Below are 17,936 nucleotides of genomic sequence, written 5' to 3' on the forward strand. Positions count from 1 at the left end.
AATAAAGGCAAGTATAAATGAAGTATGATATCCTTAAAATTATACTCTAACTTACTGGTTGGTAAATGAATATTGTTCACTTGGCAAGATGGCAGTTATAAGATAACTTTCCAAAGCAGATTTTAATTTCAATTTAATTGATAAGTACATGAGGGAGAAAGGAATAATAGGCTATGTTGATAGGATTAGATGAAGTAAGATGGGAGGATACTTGGGTGGAGCATAAACACTGGCATTGACCTTTTGGGCTGAATGGCCTGCTTTTGTGCTGTAAAATTCTATGTAATTTCCTAAAATTGAAATATCTTGGCTTTTTCTGATCTTTTCTCTGTGTGGCAGAAATAAACCAGATGGTAAAAATTAGAAACAGTTCCACACTCCCAATGTATAATGTAAACATACATATATTTGGTAGGTGTGGGAGACTATTCATCAATGAAGGGGTCTGGAATATCATTTGAATTATTTGTCTGCAAAATAAATTACTTTATCGACATCTGTTGCATATCATTCAAAAATATGATTTGTATTTTCAGTGAAAATAAAATTTGTAAGATTATTTACCAGATTTATAATTATTGTTTTCATGTTACCTGTACAACTAATTTTAGGTAACAAATCTTGCATATGCTTTCAAAAGCCTATTTCACAAAGTAAATATAAGTTTGGTCTTGAAGCCCCAGAGGTAATTTTTTGTTTCCGTTATGCCAATTACAAGGAAATATAGCCCATGCTACCGATTCTATATTGGGAACAGCTGTCAGACTTAGTAATACTTCTGCTGCTCTTCAAACCCAGCTTCCCCCCAAGCAGTCAATTCTCAGGCGATTTAATCATTGCTCCTTCACAACCACTGTTTCAAAAAGCCCATGCTGCTACTCTTTCTGGACAAAAAAAGTTATCGGATCTGATGTTCATGCACTGCAGGACTCACTTGTTCACTAATATCCTCCAATCCTTTCTCCCTATCGTAATATTTCTTATTTCTCTATTTTCATTGAATCATAGAATGATACAGCACAGAAGGAGGCCACTTGGCCAATCTGCCTGTGCCGGCTCTTTGAAAGAGCTATCTAATTAGCTCCCCTGCTCTCTCTCCATAGCCCTGCAAATGTTTTTACTTCAACTGTTTATCCAATTTCCTTTTGAAAGTTATTATTGAATCTGCTTGCTCCACCCTTTCAGGCAGTGCATTCCAGATCATAACAACTCATTGTGTGAAAAATGTTTTTTCCTCATGTCGTCTCTGGTTCTTTTGCCAATTACCTTTAAATTTTATTGATACTACAATGGCCATAGCTGCTTTGAACTATCTTCTCCTGTTCCTCCTTGCATCCTTTCAGCTTTAAAATCAGGACTTTGTGCATGGTATCTGAACTCATTCAATTCCATTGCTTCAAAATTGTAGAACTGCTTAGTTCCCTCACTCTTATCTTCCTACTACAAGCTTTTAAAACCCAAACTTTTTATTTGTTCTGGTCTGTGTGACATTGGCCTTGAAGTGCCTTCGGTCCTGGTGCTCCCACAATGATGTTAGGTAAGGAATTCCAGGATTTTGATCTCGTAACAATTAAGGAGTGACTGTATATATCCAAGTCAGGATGGTGTGTGTGACTTGGAGGTGATGGTGTACTTGTGCTTCTGGATAGTAGAGGTTGCAGGGCTGGGAGGTACTGTTGAAGTAAGCTTGGTGAGTTGTGGCAGATAGTACATTTTGCAGTCACAGTATACAAGTTGTGCACGGGGTGAATATTTTATGTTGGGCCACTGATCAAACAGCGGTTCAAGAAGGCAGCTCACCACCACCTTCTCGAGGGCAATTAGGGATGGGCAATAAATGCTGGCCTCGCCAGCGACGCCCACATCCCGTGAACGAATTTTTTTAAAACTGCTCTGTCCTGAATGCTGTTGAGCTTCTTAAATGTTGTTGCACTTGTACCCATCCAGGTGAGCGGTGAGTATTTCATCACATTCCTGACTTGAATCTTGCAGTTGGTGGAGAAGTTTTGAGGGGTGAGGAGTCGGGCCACTTGTTTCAGAGTATCGAGCCTCTGCTCTGCTTTTGTAGCCATGTTGTTGAAATGGCTAGTCCAGTTAAACTTCTGGTTAGTTAAGACCCTGAGGATGATGATGCTGAGGGGCTTTGGAAATGGTACCATTAGAAGTTGGGGGAGGTGGTTAGGTCTTTCTTGTTGGCGGTAGTCATTGCTTAGTTATGTGACACAAATTTTACCTGCCATTTGTCAGCCAAAACCTTGGTGTTATCTAGCTCTATTTGCCCCCTACTGCTCTTTTCAAACTTGATGCTGTCCTGCACCCTGGACATTGGCTCTCCACATTTAAAAAAAAAAAAATTTTTATCTTTTATTCCTCTCCAGATACCAAATAATGCAGTTTTACTATGCCATCTTTAGGATGATATGAGTGGATAGACCCAAGTTATACTCCCCAGTTATACCATATAGTTAATCGCATGCACAGAGCTCCACTCACAGGCCCCCAACTGTTGTTGAAATGTGTAATATTAGAAAAGAACCAATAAGACCGTTAGTTGTTAACATCAGAAACTTAAAAGGTGTCCAACAGGCTTCCTGTGCTCTTTGAATGGATGGTCGGCTATTTCATTGTGTGTCAAAGAATGAGATTGCCTTGCAGAAAGTAGGATTAAAATGGGTCCTGTGTTGTAGATGTGGGGGTAATGTTGTGCTTGGTAACAGGCCAGGTTTGAATCGTGGAAATATTGGGATGGATGGATATTCTGGAGCTTTGCTTGATTACCTGTTGGAATCGGGGAGTATTTGTACAGAACTTTCCTTCAGTAAATTAAATAGGTTGGATGGAGTCCATAATAGGATGCATTGTACCTGGTCCGTAAAATAAGTTGGCTTTATATAAGAATGGCCATTATTCATCCGTGCTTGATGTTCTTATGAAGGTACGTAATCAGACAGTCTAAATATTATATTTGGCGGGGAATCCCTATTTTTGTATTTCAGTTTTTTTTGGATGCAAATTAATTTTTCTATTATAGACTTAATGAACATTCAAGCATGGATGTACTACAAATCATGGTAACACAAAGATACTAAACAGATAACTGTCTAATTGACTGAATAATATGTAAATGACATATTTAGTAAACTGTAGTTAATGCAGAATGAAAACTTGTTTTACAGTAATTTCCATAAAGTTGGGTCAATTATGTAATTCCATATACTCTTACTTTGTGAAGACTTTAAACAGTCATGTGTATATATTATCAATCATCAAAACTTAGCTGCAGTTTCAACAGAAATGAGATTGGGAACCAATACTGGATACTAGAAGTAATGATTAACCATTATAAATGCATCATTAGCATCCTCCTGCTCCCCCTTTTGATTGCCAAGAAAGTCAGTTGCATTCTCTTTACCCCCTCCATCTCTCTTTCTCTCTATCCCGCCCACCCGATTTATCAGTAAAATTAGGCAGATGGACAAACGATTAAACTTATAATCTTTTGAGCACCAATGTTTAATGAGCAACAAAACTGTTACATATTTGATACTATTTTCTAAAAAGGTCTAGATTATTATTTTTCCTTAGGGATATTAACTTATTTTCTTCTTGGCACCAACTGTGGCCAATGAGCATCTGCTCCTAGCATTCCATCAAGGCCACTCAGAGCCAGTGTGGCTTCCACTCATTGCTTCTCACTAGTAACGTGGCTGAGATTGAGAACTTTGGGAATGGAGGGGCAGTGCGCACAGGAGGGGGAGAGGCTGGAAAAACACCTCAGCTAGTGGGGTTGGTGTTGCCCAGAGGTATGCTCCGGAGGGGGGGAAATCCAGAAAACACACACCGCGGGATGGTAGAGTCTGGAAAACCTGGTCAGCGATGGGTGTCGGAGAACTTGCTGAGCAAGAAGATAGGGAGAACGCTGAAAATAGGCTTAGTGTGGAAGGTCCTAAAACCTGCTGGGGGCTGGCTGGTAAACTTGTTTGAGCGGGGACTGACAGGGGTCGGAAGATATGCTAAGCAGGGAGGGGCAGCCCAGAAAAACTGCATACTAGGGCTGCCTTTACAGGGCTGAACGCCATGGATATTCTCATGTTGGGAATTGGAATGCTCCTTTACTGTATAAAATAATGGTCACACAATTTGTTATTTTAGTGATGGCAATACAAAAAAGAGACATTGACCCTGATATTACCAGTGAGGTGGGCTGGCAGCAGGGTGGGGGGGGGGCAACTATGCGCGTGGGTAACCCGCCCAGTAAAATCTGTCCGTTTCCCACACGACCGCGGGTAAATTGGAGCCACTTAACGTGGCTTCCGGGTTTCCCATCGTAAACCTGCGCAGAGGGCGGACTGTGCACCCGCTTCACAGGCTGTCAGCTGGAGGAGCCCTATTTAAAGGGGCAGTCCTCCAATGCTGCTCCTGGAACAAACACCCAAAATTACACAATGGAGCAGCACAGGGGAAAGACTGCTTCTAGATTCATTGATACCTCACTCCAGGTGCTACTGGATGGGGTGAGGAGGAGGAGGAGGAGGAGGAGGAGGGATATATTCTACCCGGCGGAGGGAGGAAGTGGCCTGCCTCCGCCACCAAGAAGGCCTGGCTTGAAGTGGCAGAGGAGGTCACCAGCAGCAGCAACGTGCCCCGCACCTGGATACGGTGCAGGAAGCACTTCAATGACCTAACTAGGTCAGCCAAAGTGAGTACACTTACTCATTCTCCTACACTCCGTCTTCCACATCACCGCCCCCACCCCACAACTCATTCTGCACTGCCAACACTACTCTATCACATCACTCCTCACACCCAATCAAAGCCCATCCTCAACTTACCTGCACTTACTCACCTCCCCAGTACTCACCCCACCACTACCACTCAACCCAATCCTCATACAATGTCATGGCTGTTCCTCATACTCACCCTCTGATGTATCTCCTTCACGGTCAGCCTTACCCAAACCAATGCATTCAGTGGTTGGCCACATCACCATCACTCACTCACGTCTCTCTACTTTCTCCGCTTATAGGAGAAGAGAGTCCAGAATGCACGGGAGAAGGCGAGGACCGGAGGGGGGGGGGCCGCAATATCTAGTCATCCTCACAGGCGCGGAGCAGGAGGCTCTGGAACTGAGCCACACCCTCGAGTGCCTGTCCGTCGAGGACGCCGAGACTGGCACCTGACAAACGGCTGGTGGCAGTGTGTGCTGAATGTTAAAGTTCTATCAATTGATGTGAACATGCCTTGCCATTTACAGCACCTCAACATCTGTCATCATGCTTAATATTGCCTTCTGTTCTCTTACAGGGCCTTCAGTGACCATTGTGATGGCGGAGGGTGATTCCTCAGAGGACCTGCCGGCCTCTGAGGGTGCACCGTCACATCTAAGCAAGCCATCCACCAGCACAGATACACGCACCTCAGTGGGTCCCCGTCTGCAGTTAGTTGGGGTTGCACATGGTGAGTTACCACACATATGAGCACGAGCAGACGCTGGTGGCAAGGGCAGCTGTGGAGAGTCCGCGTCGGTGGGATCACTCTTCTCCAGGCTCTGCTCAGCTGGACACAGACGCTGAACCCTGGGGGCCATCCATGAAAAGGAGAATGATCGAGGGGCAGCAGCACATTTGCGAGGTGCCACACGCACTCTCCACAATCGCGCAGAGGATGGAGGAGTCCAACTCCTGCATGAGTCGAATGGTAGCACAGGTAAGGGAGGGCATCTCTGAGATACTGTCACAGGGTCGTGAGGGCATCTCTGAGATAGTGTCGCGGGTAAGTGCGGGAATGTCTGCGATGGAGGGAAGGCTAGCCTCCATCGAGCTTCAAGCACGGCTCACCAATGAGTCCATTGAGGCTCTGACAACGGCCCTTCGGACTCAGGGTGAACAATATTCTGCCGCCTTAAACAGGCAGGCAGATACTCTGGGACTGGCCTTACAAAGCTTCACACATGTCCTCCAAACTGTCATCCAGCAGAGTGGTAGGAGTGGTGTGGGCCTGGCCCAGGGCAGGGAAGATGGTGAAAGGGGGACATGGAAGCGGGGACACCACTCAAAACACCCCCACGTCTCACCCGTTGCCCCCCTCTCAACCAGTATCCGCAATGCTGCCTCCTCTCCAGGTGACCGAGTCTGCCCCTGCACAGGTGCAGGTGGAGCAGTCTTTGGAGGGGCCCTCACGGCCACCGAAACCCAGAGGGCGTCGGCCCAAAGCATCTAAGAGTTCAGGGCATGAACAAGAGCAACCTGCCACTACCTCTACTGCAGCCATAGGGGATGCATCACGTAGGAGTAGTCGGAAGCGAAAGGCGAAGGTTTTGTGAGTACAAAGGGGATGCACAAGGGTGTTTGATGGTTTGTCATATTTTTTATTTATTTGCTTTTTGTTAATCGCACATTAAAAATTATTATTGTCACCACTACTGCCACGTCTCGACCATTCTTGACTGGCTTGCGTAATAAAGCTATTTCATGAGGTTCACCATGAACGCCCACACTTGATGCCATCCATTGGGTCACTCTACATGTGGGTGTATGTGTAGTTGCACGACTATTGTGCAGAGGACGGGGGGGGGGCGGGCGGGGGGGCTGGTGTGGCCGCTGCTCTGTGCAGGAGGTGAGGACTGGACTCTTCATACTGTCTGATGTTAGGAGAACCGTTCACATATCAGTGACTCCTTGGCCTCACGAGCAGCCAGGTGAGCAGCTGTTCTGCCCATGTGTTGCTCCTCCTCCTTATCCTCTTCCGCCTCCTCCTCCTCAATGTGGGTGGCAGATGTGGATGGGACCTCCTCCAGCGGCACCCCTCTCTGTTGTACCATATTGTGCAAGGCACAACAGACGACATAATAATGCGTCCCACTCTGTCTGGTGCGTATTGAAGCGCTCCCCCAGAACGATCAAGGCACCTGAAGCGACCTTGAGAAGCCCTATAGCATGCTCAATTGTACACCTGGTAGCGATGTGGCTGTCGTTATATCGACGCTGTTGCTCGGTGGTGGGGTTCCCTAGAGGTGTCATGAGCCATGTGTGCAGGAGGTGTCCCTTGTCCACAAGGAACCAGCCCTTGCGGGTGTTCAGTGCGTGGAAGAGGGGCGGGATGTTGGACTCCCAGAGGATGAAGGAATCGTGGCAGCTGCCAGGGTATCTGGCGCACACGTGAAGGAATCTCTTGCGGTGGTCACAGATGAGCTGAGTGTTGATGGAGTGATAGCCCTTCCTGTTGATGAACAGTCCTGGCTCTTATGGAGGTGCTCGTATTGCTATATGGGTGCAATCGGTTACACCCTGCACCCGTGGGAAGCTAGCCACAGTGTGGAATCCGACTGCCCTCTCCGTCTGGCTGAGGTCATCCATGGGGAAGTTGATATAGTGCGAGGCCCTGCGAAACAAGCTGTCGGTGACCTGCCTTATGCACTTGTGTGCAGACGACTGAGAGACCCCGGTGATGTCCCCGGTGGCACCCTGGAATAATCCGGAGGCGAAGAAGTTGAGGGCAGTGGTGACTTTGACAGCGACAGGTAAGGAGATGCTGCCCAGGCCAGCCGGGAGCAGCTCAGCATGAAGGAGGCTGCAGATGTCTGCGACTACCTGGCGACTGACCCTGAGCCTTCATGTGTACTCCTCCTCAGAGAGGTCCAGGAAGCTGAGCCTCGGTCTGTCGATCCTGTGGCGAGGGTTGTGCCTCCTGCGATGCTGCTCTCTCTGTTGTTGCCGTCCGTGTTGTTGTGCAGGTGCCTGTGGCGCAGCACTGTGTTGTGGAGCTCCACGTGTTGGAGGTGGACGGCGTGCCTGGCGAGGCTGGTGATGTTGCTTGTCCTCGGATGAAGTGATGAATGCAGCCATGGCGCCCCCCATCCTGACGGTGTGAGTTTGAGGGGGTCCGCAAAGTAGGTAAATGTGTTTGCACAGCAGAGTTTTGGGTATAAATTAAGAATTTTGAGTGGAAACACAAAGGTCTTGCAGCCAAAACTTTGTCTGAAGTGACAGAGTGCCCTGCTCCAATAAATTAGGTTTTCTCCCCAACTGTCAAATAATCCTTTGCATCTCCCACTGGCTGCTGGCTGAAACACGTCTGTTACAACAGGGAGTGTTTCCCACAGCATGGGAAACACGCTGAGGATCCTTCAAAATTGTACCCCTGCCAAAATCTCCACTCAGTGAGGTCTCTCAAGTACCTCAGCTATCTGCCTAACTATATAAATGATCATTCCACTGGCTTTAATTGCTGGTGGGAGTCCCGCATTCGGGAGGTGCGCGCGCACCTGAACATGTCACTGGGGAACCCGGAAGTCAGCGGGTTGGAACCGGGCTCCAAACCCGCTCCAGGATTCTGCCATTTTACGAGCCCCCCGCCCCCAATGCACCTGCTCCGCCATCTAAAAATCGGCCCCATAGTTAGTTCACCTGGCGCACTTTTTCAAGAGCACATTACTTTTTCACAGTCAATTCGGGTGCACAGAATTTTGCCTGGTGAAATTGGTTCATCCCCAACAGATCGGTAATACAGGACTCTGTGCTCTATGGACTGTTCCTGGGACATGCACCGAGACCGATATCACTGCGGCTGGAAGACCATCAAATCTGTAAAAGAGGCCCTTTGGTCCGCCCGAAACCTGCTGGTCTTCCAGCTGAAGGAGCTGTCCATGACTGAATGTAACCGACTGGCACACTCAGGTCCAGGAGTATGTGCTACCAAGTGCGACCCATGTAAAGGCCCTATGGGGAAAGGTCACTTTGTAAAGCTGCCCCATCTTATATTGTACACCATGAATCAATGGAAATACTGTGTTTAAATTGTAATATTGAGATGGTTTTGTGTACGTTCTGTAATGTATTGGTTTGAATTGCACTGGTTTGAAATTGTGATATTTACATTGAACTGTGTGTATCTTTAAATTCTATGAAATAAAAGTATATTTTGAAATATTAAACAAAAAGGTGGAGACATCCAGATCACTGAGGCAATGGGATAGGAGATACTCATGTCTACAGGGAAATGATATTTTTCTCCATGGTCGGACAGGGCTGAGAAATGGAGCTTGTTGCAATGGATGAGTTCTTGATTAGGCTCAAGGATGAAGAGCTTAACTTTGACATAGCCATCATGAGGTCCTAAAAATAATGAAGGAAGTTGAAAGATCATGGGGGGAGGTAAGTTGCACTGTTTAGGTAGAGGACAAAGTTGCTAGAGGAGAAAGAGTTGACCATGTCAGATCCACAGATGAACCAACATCTTTTGGCCTCTGAAAAGGAAGCTATTCAGGGATTTAATGACCCAGGCCCTGACCAGAAGACTCATTACTAGGCCCAAACTGTGGGTGAAAGGAGGAGCAATGCGAAGCAAGAGCCACGCTAGTCTAATAAAACAACAGGGGGAGACCACAACCTGGAGGGAAGAAACAAATAGTTTAAGAATAAAATTATATTTATAGGTATAAAAGTAAGTTTAAAATTATCTTCCCTTAGAATAAAGATCCGCTTGAAAGAAAACTAAGATGGCTTGGGGGATGGGAGCGACAGTATAGAAAGTTGCTGCACAGTGTCACCCAAAGTAGTTCTTAAGTTTTCAAGCATCACAAGCTGTCACATTAATGGGAAGATCTAATTAAAATATGACTAGCAGGTGTCACAAGATGTAACCTAACTGTGAACACAATGAACATTAAAAAGCCCATAGGGATGATTGACATAGGACTTTATATTGGAAAAAAATTGCAGGACATACCAATTTTAATAATATGTCTTCCATTTATAACACTCCCGATGTTTCACACAGTTATAGATGCAAAACAATTCTTTTTCAAAAGAGAAAGCTGGCAATTGATTTGGAGCCAGACATTTTCATGCACCTAACCATTTGATTAACCCAAGCAGCTACACCTAGCTGTATTTTCTTCAGGCGACTTTCCCAAATGGTGTACCCAAGCATTGGCTATAAAGAAACAGGCCAGGTTAGCAGCTAAACATGACAACTAGATTAGCTGTGAGTAAAGATACTGGATATCTACTAGTATTTAAATGGCTTTGCAATCTACGCCATTGTTGCTGATCCGTTATCACTCCTACTCTTTTTTTTTCCCTTTATGTCGACAGTTCTGTTCATATGAAATACTGAAGCTATGTTGAAAAGCAGTAAAGGATGTTAATGCTATTTAAAGAGGGGTGATTGTTAGGCCTGGCACCATTTGGTATTCAACTCGACAATTGGGTTTTAAGTGGAAATACACAGTGAATTAGTCAGCTTCTGTGAAGAGAAGCGCCAAGTTAGTGTTTCAGGTCTATACCCTTCATTCGGGGCTTTTAAGTGGTCTGCCTGGAAATGTCTTAAGTGTGAACCAGACACACTGATATGCCCTTGGCCTGGACTTGGACAAGAGAAAAGCTAAGACATTTTGGTCAGACCAAGTTTGTCAAGCACCTAATTTTGGGAGCAATCCCCTACAAAAACTCAGTTTTCATGGTCAGTATGGGACTGTTGGGAATGTCTGCATGATGTCACTTGTATTACCTGGTGCAGCAGAAGCTACAGTGGTTTTGTTTATTGAGCTTTTTTTAAAAAAAACATATATTTTGGTATAAATCCAATTGATGACATCTTTGCATTTTTCTGGCTATAAACACCTAATGTTTCCCCAGTATTTAAATTAGGATAATACCCCCACACACACACACACTTTTTTAAAATCTTAAAAGTTTTATTTTCTAGAAATGTGTTTGAATCTGAGGGCTTTAAAAAATCGATTGCATCTGTGTTTGACTTGCAAGGTCTGGCCCAGTGTGCTGAACTGTGCTGGCAATTGAGAGGCGAAGCCAGGAAGAGGCAAGTTCCTGGGGCAAAGGTCGCCTTGCAGCATAATATCGGGCTTGGAGGTGCTGTGGTAGTAACAATATACAGGATGGGTTTCCCAGAAGCTGCGAGGTGAGTCAATCTTACATTGTTTATAAGAGAGTGCTGCAACGATAAGGTGCATCACAAAACAGATATTGTTGGCATCATATGTGCGAGGCCGAGATCCCACATTAAGATTCAACTTAGGGTGGTCAGGAATTGCCTCCACTGAAAATTGATCCATTAGAAATCTAGGTATAGATTGGAACAGTGTGTTTTCTTATACACAGGCACTTTAATTTCAATAACTTGAACCAGGTAAAGGCCTTTAAGCTGCTTTGCCTTTTCCTGGTGACTAATTAGATTAATATTTATTATCTGTGCTACATCTGTGCTACTCTGTCTCTAGGGTTATCTACTCAGTATGGCTTTGTCCAAATGATTTGAGTCACTAAATAAAAAGTTGAGTTTGCAGCCTTAAAAAGCAGAGAGCAGTCAAGCAGAGTTGTTAATCACCAACATTATTTTTAAAAACTAGTATTTCTGATCAACATGCTCTTTTATGTCTACTGTCTTGCAACAACTTTACACATGATACTTGCGTGGGGAGATTTGAAATTTTTGTGTTCCAATATGTGCAGCCATTAAACATTTTGACCAGTAGCTGTGGAAGATTGGAATCAAATCAAATAATAATTCTGTCTAAGGGAATAATGGACTTCAACACAAAGTGTTTTAGATGTGTTAAAATGCTATTGTGGCTAATATCTTGGGGAAAGGTGAGTAGTCACTGTGTGTCGGTAGCTGTTCTTGCTAAGATGGAGAGGTGGAGCATGCAGTAATTTTAATACTACATCTGACATGTAGCCCTACAACCCTCCTAAGATCTTTGCGCTCCTCCAATTCTTGCCTCTTGTGCATCCCCGATTTTAATCACTCCACCTTTGGCGGCCGCGCCTGCAGCTACCTAGGCCCTAAACTCTGGCGTTCCCTCCCTAAACCAATCTGCCTGTCTACCGACACTCCTTAAAACCACCCTCTTTGACCAAGCTTTTGGTCACCTGTCCTAATATCTTACGTGGCTTTAGTTTGACATCCACTCCTGTGAAGCGCCTTGGGATGCTTTACTATGTTAAAGGCGCTGTATAAATGCAAGTTGTTGTTATGTTTTCTAAATGGGTTTTAACTGTTGGATGTAATCCTTTCGGGCTAAGAGAGGAAGAAATGTCTAGGGAGAGTACTTTTTCATCATAAGTACTACCCCTAATTTCTATGTGTATATAACCTCCAAGCCATTCCAGTAACATCACTAACTAGGCGAAGCCGTCTGTGTGTCTCTGTAGGGCTTGCTTAACAGAAGTCACAACCATGGTCTGCCCCAAGAGCACCCAACCTCATAATACTTTGCTATTAGTATATTTTGAACAAAAAGTACTTCATCACCATCACTCATCTTTATTTTCACAATATGGAGTGGTACTCATGCAACGAAAGGCCACTTGCGGCTCACCTTCCCATCGCCTTGGCAGACCCACTGCTGTATGTACCTCTAGGTCTTCATTCATCGCCTGCCCCTCCGTAGAACATTAACATCAATTCAGTAGTGTTTCTTTGTCTTGTCCGGCAAGAAAAATAAGGCAATGCTATTAGCAAGCAAGGTTTTCTCGCCATCTATAGATCAAATGACAGGGTCTCATTAAAATGATAGGATCTATTTCTAGCAGGCTTAAGGTTTTCCCATTTACTTCCTTTGCAAACGTATGTCCCATCTCTCAGTGGTGCAATGTGTTGGAGCATTCGTAAGAGTGCCCCCACAGGAAAGACACTGCTTAGAATTGTGGCCCTTAGTAAAAAGTTAGTGAGTAGTACCATAACTTAGTGGCACTGAATAGGTGTACAGCCACACTAAATCTGAAAATGATCCTGTCAACTTGTCTCTGATGTTTTTGTGATGATGTAGGTGATTATAATTGGCCATATTTCGCCCTGATGCCCATCAACTTAACATTGGAAGAATTACTATGCTCAAGATTTATAAATGTCCTTATCATTCAAAGGGCACAGTGAGATTGGAAAATAATTTTTTTAACGTTATGTGCCATAAGCTTCTCATTAAAAACTCACTTAATTCTAAACTCTACATCTGTCACTTTGTCTTCAAAACTTTTTCCGCACATTTGACCCAAATAACTTTGGTAATGTTGCCAAGGTCAGATAAATGAAATCAGTCAGATAAACAGTAACATATATTTCAAATTAATTGAGAGATTCAGCTGTCTTCTACTTCTAAGGCCCCTATGTGTAATGAGTTTGGATGGTCTTAATCCAGTTCATAGTGAGCATGGGCCCACAGCAGATAATTTTCCTGAATTCAGCACTAATTGGCACTAAATTGGTATCTCACTGAGGGAGCCCCTAGGATAGCTAGAATCATAGAATGGTTATAGCACAGAAGGAGGCCATTTGGCCCATCAAGCCCCTGACTGCTTTTTGTAAGAGCAATCCAGTTAGTCACATTCCTCCGCTCTTTCCCCATAGCCCTGCAAATTTTTTCCCTTCAAGTATTTATCCAATTGCTTTTTGAAAGCCACGATTGAATCTGCTTCCACCACCCTTTCAGGCAGCACATTCCAGATCATAACTACTTGCTGCGTTTATATATTAAAAAAGTTTTTCCTTTTGCCAATCACCTTAAATCTGTGTCCTCTGTTTCTCGACCTTTCCGCCAATGGGAACAGTTTCTCTTTATTTTACTCTAAACCCTTCATGATTTTGAACACTTCTATCAAATTTCTTCTTAACCTTCTCTGCTCTAAGGAGAACAACCCCAGCTTCTCCATTCTATCCACGTAACTGAAGCTGACATGGGAATTTTTTTTTAAAGTCATTCTTATTCAAAAGAGGGTTCCATTTGAAACTGAGGATGAGGCAAATAGTTGGTACAGAATACAATGTTTTACTCTGCATGTAACAATGCAACAACTACTAGAGAGTACTTGATACTGACACTTGGTGCCCAAAATGGGAGGTGTTTCACTGATCAGCAGAGTTTCTCGCAAACCTAAAATTGTACTGTCTCACTAAATTACATGGTAAACATTTGAGATCACAAAGTGTTGCTATACCATACCTTTTTGGTGCTAATGTTGAGCTAAGATTCTGGTCATACTGGTGCCACCTTCAGCCGCTTCTTGTGATGCCATTCTAATGAGCGAAAGGAGCCAACTTTCCTTCAGCACTTCTTAGTCAGTGGAATAACTCATTGACGATAAGAAAGGGTTAAGCAGTGCATGGAATTGGATATGAATGTGTGGAGCTCTGCCAGCCCCAGTTCCAGGGGCAGTATTGTGGCTCCCTTCTGGCATTAATGCTCAAATGCTGTACTGGGAAATGCACCATAATGTCCGTATTTGATTCCACAGTGCTGCTTCACTTGTTCATTCTGCTTTGTACCATTTTCAGTCTACTGAAATAACAGCCGTGCACCAGAACTTTCAAACTTGGGCGAGGGTGTAAAAGGGGCAATATCTGAACGGCCGCCTGTCATACAACCCACTAATTTTCCTTTTCCGCTGTGGGATGGAAAATTGGGCGGGGTGTATAATGGGCGGCTGATCCGACATCGCCCATTTTACGCTTCCCGCCCATGTTGAAAGTTATGCCTGTGGTCTTTTCATTTTTGGGACCCAAGTTTGAATCCAGGAGAGACTGAAGGAATGAAAGTCTCCCTGTGTGTTATGCAATCTTAAGTCAGTCCCCAGTGAATATGAGTCGACAGCTCTAAACTGCTTAGCATTCAAACTTGAAATTGCCAATCTCACTCCGACACACCACAAGGATGGGAACATGCACCGATCTTCATTGGAAATATGTGCGTTGGAAGATGCTGTTCTGGGTTGGGTGTTACCCACATTGGGTATAGTCGAAGGACCATTATTCTGCATCTGTCCTATGCTCTACATCCATGCCCAACTTGCCAGTGATAATGTCAAAGGCAGGATAATTATTTCATATCCTAGTGTCAACATCCCTCACTTTAATAAGCATTAAAGTTCACTCAATAATAATATCACAGCAAAAATCTTGTGCCTTCAACCTGGCTACTAAGCTAGAACATATTTAATTTTGCCTGAGTTTACAACTGGAATGTCGGATTTCAAGTTCTGTTCCAGACCAGTTCTTTTCTCGTGTCACACCCTCCTAATTTTCGTCTCACCAGCCCTGAACAAAACAATGGTTACAGCTGTCAAGTTCAAATATATTGCACTCCGGAAGCTTTCAACCCAAAACCAGTTTAATCCCAGGCTTAATGACCGCCACTTCCACCTGATAACATTACAGCTGAATGACGACGGTTCATACAAGAAAAAATATTATTTTATAATTCAACTAAATGGGAATAATATATTGGCATTCTACATTTATTCAAAATTGTTTTTGGATAACTCATGGTATCTTTGGGGACAGAGTGTTAGATGGGTGAAAATATTAGTAGCAAACATAGAAAATGTAAGTAATTCAGTGTTACACGTCAGCTTGGGGTTAAAGTCTATCACAGATTACACTGAAAATGGTTCTGTTATTTTGTAGGGAACCTAATTATCTCATTTTGAAGACTTTTAGTTGCTGAATTTGCAATGTACTACTAACTACAGTTTTATATACAAATCCGCAGTCTTCTACTATACATTGAAAATCAGAAAACTTCCCATTTCAGGCCAGTGTTGGCTATTCGACAAGACCTACATTGTGGTTGGATTTAAATTGGATATTCCACTGTATTGTTGTGATAGCTACTAGTTTGAAAAGTTCCACGAGTTCTCTGCAACATGTTAAACTCTGCAAATATTTTTTAAAAATTCTATCTGGAGCAGCACAGCCAAGTCAATCCTGTCTTCATCTGAAGTGTATTTGCATGCATTTTTCATCAGTGGACATTAGATGGCAATCAGGACCTGGCTGATTTCTCCCCTCACCTCCCCACATAGCCCTGGCATACAGTCAGGGCAAGTGTATGACATAGACAATCTAGTGCCAATGCTACATGAGGCACCATGTGGTGGGGTTTCATTGTGTGCCTCCATCAAAAAGTGCTACAAGCCAAATGATTCCCACCAACAACACTTGCCATGAGTTCTGCCATCTTCAATCTGATTATAGGTGGGTTGATTGCTCACCTCGTCCGTAAAGACCCGGAATGCACTTTTGCAATTGCTGGCCTATATACAGACATTCTAAACATCTGGACTGGTTGAAGTCAGATTGTCACAATTGTAACTTCAGATTAATTGACCTGCTATTGACAAATCAAATCTCAGTATAAACAGGAGTTTTGGTATCGGTGGGAGCCGACTGAATTGTACAGTTACAGCCAATGGAATTTAAACAGCCTGTTAAATGTACCCAGCTGAATTATGTCTCCCTTCTACAGCATAGCCACTAGGCATTTGCAGTTGTTTCTTGGTACAAGTTCCCACTTGTGCTGCAGGACAAGAAGGAGAAAATGGTACCAAAAAGCAAAAGGGCCAGTACCAGCCTGATTCCATCATACCCACGTCAAGCCGTCCTGTATTTCAGTTGAATTAGTTTTGGAGAATTTGCTGCTATGGCTCCAGTAACTGTATAAAACTGGCTTGCATATGGGTGCTTGTTATTTTCTTATAACTTTTAAAAATACTGGTTAGTCTCTCTTAACACTCCTCATAGGTAATCAGAGGATATGCTCGTCTCCAAGGATGTGGCATTTCTAATAACAACTGAGACAATATGGTTTATAAGAAGAGGTTATTGAATTTGAAGGATTCGGGATGAGTCTGCGAGTAGTTAAGTGGATTGGGGAAGTGTAGATCTGCAGGGGTAGCAAGTATATTGGGGAGCATAGTTGGGAAGTAAATATCAAGGAGTTTGAATAAGTAAGATAATACTTGGGGTAGAGTAGTGAAGGGGGAGTGAGAAATAGTGAGTAGTTGAGTGAATGGAAGAATTATTGGGGCAAGGACTATGTGGTGGGATTGTAGTTGTGAGGAGAGAATGGTGTGAGATAGTTAGAATTTGGGTTGGTGGGTGAAGGAAGTGGCAGTAATTTGTATTTGGAGGGTAGTGGAAATGGGGGTGGGGGAAGTTGAAGGCGGTGAATATTGTAGGTGAGTAATGACATTCAGAGCATTCGGAGGTAGTGAAAATGGGGAGGTGAGTAGAAGTAAATTATGGGTGCAGGGAATTGGAACATGGAGTTTAGGAGTGGTTGGAGCAAAATGAAGGAATAGAAAGAGGTTTGTTTGGGTTTGCTAAGTGGTTGTATACAGATGGGTTGAATATTATGTGCATTTTTTTTATTCATTCATAGAATGTGGGCGTTGCTAGCAAGGCCAGTATTTATTGCCCATCCCTTATTGCCCTTGAGAAGGTGGTGGTGAGCCGCCTTCTTGAACCGCTGCAGTCCGTGTGGTGAAGGTTCTCCCACAGTGCTGTTAGGTAGGGAGTTCCAGGATTTTGACCCAGCAACGATGGTGTGTGATTTGGAGGGGAACGCACAGGTGTTGGTGTTCCTATGCGCCTGCTGCCCTTGTCCTTCTAGGTGATAGAGGTTGCGGGTTTGGGAGGTGCTGTCGAAAAAGCCTTGGTGAATTGCTGCAGTGCATCTTGTAGGTGGTACACACTGCAGCCACAGTGCACCGGTGGTAGAGGGAGTGAATGTTTAAGGTGGTGGATGGGGTGCTAATCAAGCGGGCTTCTTTGTCCTGGATGGTGTTGAGCTTCTTGAGTGTTGTTAGAGCTGCATTCATCCAGGCAAGTGGAGAGTATTCCATCACACTCCTGACTTGTGCCTTGTAGATGGTGGAAATGCTTTGGGGAGTCAGGAGGTGAGTCACTTGTTGCAGAATACCCAGCCTCTTGTAGCCACAGTATTTATGTGGCTTGTAATTTGAAATATAAGTTAAAGCAATCTCCAACAAGAGAGTCTAACCACCTCCCCTTGACATTCAACGGCATTACCATCACCGAATCCCCCACCATCAACATCCTGGGGGTCACCATTGACCAGAATCTTAACTGGACCAGCCAAATAAATACTGTGGCTACAAGAGCAGGTCAGAGGCTGGGCA

At 44.2% G+C, this 17,936-nt stretch overlaps 1 protein-coding gene across 1 annotated transcript in view; it reads left to right on the forward strand.

Moving 5' to 3' along the window:
* scp2a (sterol carrier protein 2a) overlaps positions 1 to 17,936 on the forward strand; it is a 101,153-nt gene that overhangs the window by 45,472 nt on the left and 37,745 nt on the right. Inside the window, exon 12 of the mRNA XM_067990309.1 lies at positions 10,767 to 10,920. Coding sequence (XP_067846410.1) covers positions 10,767 to 10,920 — 154 coding nt within the window. The remainder of the gene's footprint in view (positions 1 to 10,766; positions 10,921 to 17,936) is intronic.

Source organism: Heptranchias perlo, chromosome 9 (assembly GCF_035084215.1).
Source record: "Heptranchias perlo isolate sHepPer1 chromosome 9, sHepPer1.hap1, whole genome shotgun sequence".
Classification (NCBI taxonomy): Eukaryota; Metazoa; Chordata; class Chondrichthyes; order Hexanchiformes; family Hexanchidae; genus Heptranchias; species Heptranchias perlo.